The 4369-nt window shown below is 31.7% G+C and overlaps 1 protein-coding gene across 1 annotated transcript in view; it reads left to right on the top strand.

Moving 5' to 3' along the window:
• The window catches only part of CALCRL (calcitonin receptor like receptor), a 38452-nt gene that overhangs the window by 29921 nt on the left and 4162 nt on the right, over window positions 1-4369 (top strand). Inside the window, exons 10-11 of the mRNA XM_006921272.3 lie at window positions 1087-1305; window positions 1467-1508. Of these exons, the coding sequence (XP_006921334.1) occupies window positions 1087-1305; window positions 1467-1508 (261 nt within the window). The remainder of the gene's footprint in view (window positions 1-1086; window positions 1306-1466; window positions 1509-4369) is intronic.

The raw sequence follows: 4369 nt of genomic DNA, 5'->3' as shown, positions 1-4369 counted from the left end.
CCAATTTATTAAATTATGCAGATATAAATTACATATTGGTATGTAATTTGAAAATTTTAGTTCATTAAAAAAGCACAGATGCTACAAGTCAGAATGAGAAAAAAGGGAAAGACAATACTATAACAGCATAAGAGCCCTAAGGTACTCTTCTGGAGTGAATGCCCATATCCCTATGGAAGGCACAGGAAAAGGCATAGAGAGAACAGACAAGAGTAAAAGATATTGACTTGTATCAAAGAAAGAAGACAGAGAGAGGGAGAGAGAGAGAGAGAGAGAGAGAGAGAGAGAGAGTGCTATTTCAGCAGAACTTGTTCATTTTCTGAGTCACTTAGTTATCTATGCTATATTTTTGAAGTTTTATTTCTCCCTTTCAAAGACAATGTTTTTTCTTGGGGAAAGTTGTTAACACACATTAAGTACATAATTACAGAAAGTAATTAACATAACAGAAGGTCCTGTGGGGTGCCACAATTTTTTTTATCTCTAGGATAAGGTAGGTTGAATATCAACTAGTTCAAGTGTGTGATTCAGTCTACTCACAATGATAGAGGATTACAGTACTATCTTGGAGGAGTTGTGAAGATTATTGTTATAAAAAGAAACAGAAAGATTAAACTAAAAAGATGAAAAAGCTTATTATGATATAATATATATATTTAGAAAGTACCTTAAATGGACACTGATACAGAGGAGACACTTAAAAATTAGAATTTATTATAAACAAATCTTTCTTTTGTTTGAGCTAAAAATATTTAAAAGCTTTAAATTTTGAACCAAAACTCAAAAAAAAAAAATTCATAAGATAATGAACTGAGAAAAGCAGATATTCCTCAACTGAATATGTTCCACAATAATTCCACCACGATTTTATTTTTCAAAAACCTAAGTCCATTTAAATCGATGTATTTGTTGAATTAACAACTCAGTTCCAAAAATACAAATTGTATCTCGGGCAAAATTCTCTTTATTAGAATATATTCTGGTACATTGAAAATATTCTAAGATTTATAAAATCAAAGATTCTTTAATAATGCTTCTTAATAATAATATGAAATAATTTTCACATGCCATTTTCTTTTCTTTTAGATAAATCTTTTTTTCCTGTTAAATATTGTACGTGTTCTCATCACCAAGTTGAAGGTTACTCACCAGGCAGAATCTAATCTCTACATGAAAGCAGTGAGAGCTACATTGATCCTGGTGCCATTACTGGGCATTGAATTTGTGCTGATTCCATGGCGACCTGAAGGAAGGATCGCGGAGGAGGTATACGACTACATCATGCACATTCTTATGCATTATCAGGTATGATATTCCTTCATCCGGAAGCAGTTTGAGTAGTTCGGTATTAAATTTACATATAGCTTTGGTTTTATTTTTGACTATATATCCAGTAAATTGGTTACAAATAATGTATTCTATACCTTTTCCATTTGCAATCACATTGTTCAATTTTTCTTTTACAGGGCCTTTTGGTCTCTACAATTTTCTGCTTCTTTAATGGAGAGGTATGGTGATTGATTTTATTCCTTTTACTATTTTATGTTAGCAATTTTTTTCTTTAAAAAATGAGACAGAATTATGAATTCCTAGGACAACTATTTCAGATAATGTTTCTATCAGAAAAGAGAACCATAGACTCCCTTTTCATAGATGCAACTCTTCTTCCCAAGAGCTCCAGACATCTTGGAGTTTAAGGCTTGCGCAAATCCACCCTCACCTCAAAATCAGTAATTTTTATTCGTCTTTTGACCTGTCTTTTGAACTAATCGATCTACAAACAGTGCTAGGCAATCCTTAACCCCAAAGAACATACATACATTCTAATATAAAAAAGAATTGGCTCATTTCCATTCCCTCAAACCTTCCCCCACCCCACCCCTGCTTTTTTTTGGCCTGGTCCACAGTGTGGTCTTCAGAAAGAAATAGTTTTACAGTGGATTCTAAAGGACTTTCAAAAATTAAACTTTCAGTTGTATAGGAGGAGACACAATGGGTTAGGAAATTTAGGAGAATGGAATGCTCTAATTTTAACAAGTCAATGTCATCTTGGATATTTCAAGATTTTTATCCAAGTATTTCCTAATTAAAAGGCTACAGACATTTAAAAAAACTGGTAGTACCATATTTCTTACGTGTACGAATAGTGTTATGCTCAGTGGTTAGAGCTATATGGATTTAGCTCTATATGTTTTTAATCTACTTGACAAATTTTAACCTATTGGACAATTTCAGAAAAATTCAACAAAGTTTAGAAAGCCAGACAGTAACTGAGTGAGAGTGGGATACTTGGAAAATATAAAGCTTATCACGAAGCTTCAGATGGAAAACACATGGAACCAGTTGGCATAACTTTATAGGACTCATTTCTATAAAACAAATCAACATTGGAAATCATGTACATATGAAAAACTCTTAAATATTGCTTTCCTTTGCTTAAGTAATATTTTACTTCTTTATCTTAGCAGATAATAAAATTTCATGTTAATTTTTTTAATATCAAAATATATTTTAATATTTAAGTATAGTTATTTATTTTACATATTTATTAACAATGATGTGGAGAACAGAAAAACATAGTAGACTATATTTAACATTTTAAAAGGGTAATTCTTTTGCTATGCAGAGGATGAGAGTGACTGTTTTTCTGAAGTCAAAGAGAAGTATAGATAGAGAATGTAATTAGGAAGAATAAATATTTTGATGATAAAACTGAAATAGAAATTGTTATGTACCTCTATAAACTATTATGTGTAAACTGAATTAGACAATTCTATTTACTGCTTACATAAGATTTTACAATTAAATGTAGATGAGAGAGATATGGACAACATGCCAAAGAACATGTGCAAAATGTGAACAATATACTTCTGCACTGGCAGAAACAGATTTGAATTTTATAAAAGGTAAATTGTAAATGTACAAAACATAATCACAAGTAAAATACTTTTTGATAGGAGGCAGTATATAAAGGCACTGATGTGACAATGCATTTAAACCTCAAAGATTCCACATTGTTCCTGGCTGTGACACCTTGGGCAATACTCTGAACCTTCTGGAGTCTGTCTACCTTTGTTAAAGAGAAACAAAAGCAAATTCCTTACACAAATCTTGCAAGAATAAAGTAAGCTATGAATGTAAAGTTTTAAGCACCATGCTTCACCCTCAGTAGGTTATTTAGTACATTTTAGATTCCTTATTAGAGTTGTCGAATCACTCATTTTCAAAAATACATGTGCAAATGAGGACATTAATCATATTGGAATCAACTCTCAAATTGACCTTTTAGTTTAGAAAAAGTGCCCAGGGAATATCTAAACAAATGCCTAACACTCTTGCTGCACTCTATCTGTGTAAGCAAAAGAGACACAGACCTTGATCTTCTGCCATGTCCTAAAATCGAGAAAATTTTGGCAGTAGAAAATTACAATAATACAAAATCTTTGAGCCAAGTTGTTGCCAAATCTTTTAATTCTTCACAGCATCTCCAATATCTGCCCCCTTTTCTTCATCCCCGTTTGTGTATGACTCATTTCTCATTTTAAGAAATATTATAATCCCTTCCTTTATTATCTCTGCTTTTTTCTTTTTTATTCTCATAATGTAAAGACACAGCTGCCAATTCATTTTATGTGATTCAACTGTGTTATGTACTTCTTAAAATCATCTGCTCAGACTTAGTTTCCTTCTTGCTTTCTACATTAGGTCAAAATAGCTTGCCTTAGCTTAATATGTTGGTTTTTATTTCACTCTCACATTTTATTTATTTTATTTGTAGACAAAATATTTCTATTTGCATTTCTCACTAGTTAAATAATTATGGCTTAACAAGTGTTCAGGCCACATTCATCTCATTTCTAGTCCATTTGGACAATAACGTGCACTATTTGCAATGCAAACTAGAGATTCTAGTCATCAGAAGTGCACTACCCAGTCTTAATGGGTATATTTAACAACACTTGGGGGTATTTTTATAAGGCAAACAAAAGAATTTGTTGAGAATAAGCAAACCCACATTCTGTCATGAAAACTAGGTATAATGTTTATATAAAGATCCACTAAATATTTTTTAATTTTTTTTAATTTTTATTTTTTTAACTTTTTATTTTTAAAATTTTTCCCCTCCCCACTTTTCCCCTCTCCCCTCCCCTCTGGTAACCATTAGTCCATTTTCCATGTCCATGAGTCTCTGTTTGTTTGTCCTGTTCATTTGTGGCTTTTAGGTTTATAACCCACATATAAGTGATATCATGTGATTTCCTACTTTTTCTGTCTGGCTTATTTAGCTTAGTATGATTATTTCAAGGTCCATCCATGTTGTCACAAATGGCAGTATTTCATCTCTTCTTATGGCTGAGTAATATTCCAT

Source organism: Pteropus alecto, unplaced genomic scaffold, assembly GCF_000325575.1.
Source record: "Pteropus alecto unplaced genomic scaffold, ASM32557v1 scaffold3, whole genome shotgun sequence".
Classification (NCBI taxonomy): domain Eukaryota; kingdom Metazoa; phylum Chordata; class Mammalia; order Chiroptera; family Pteropodidae; genus Pteropus; species Pteropus alecto.
The sequence above is the reverse complement of the archived record's forward strand: the minus strand, read 5'-3'. Positions and strand labels throughout refer to the sequence as shown.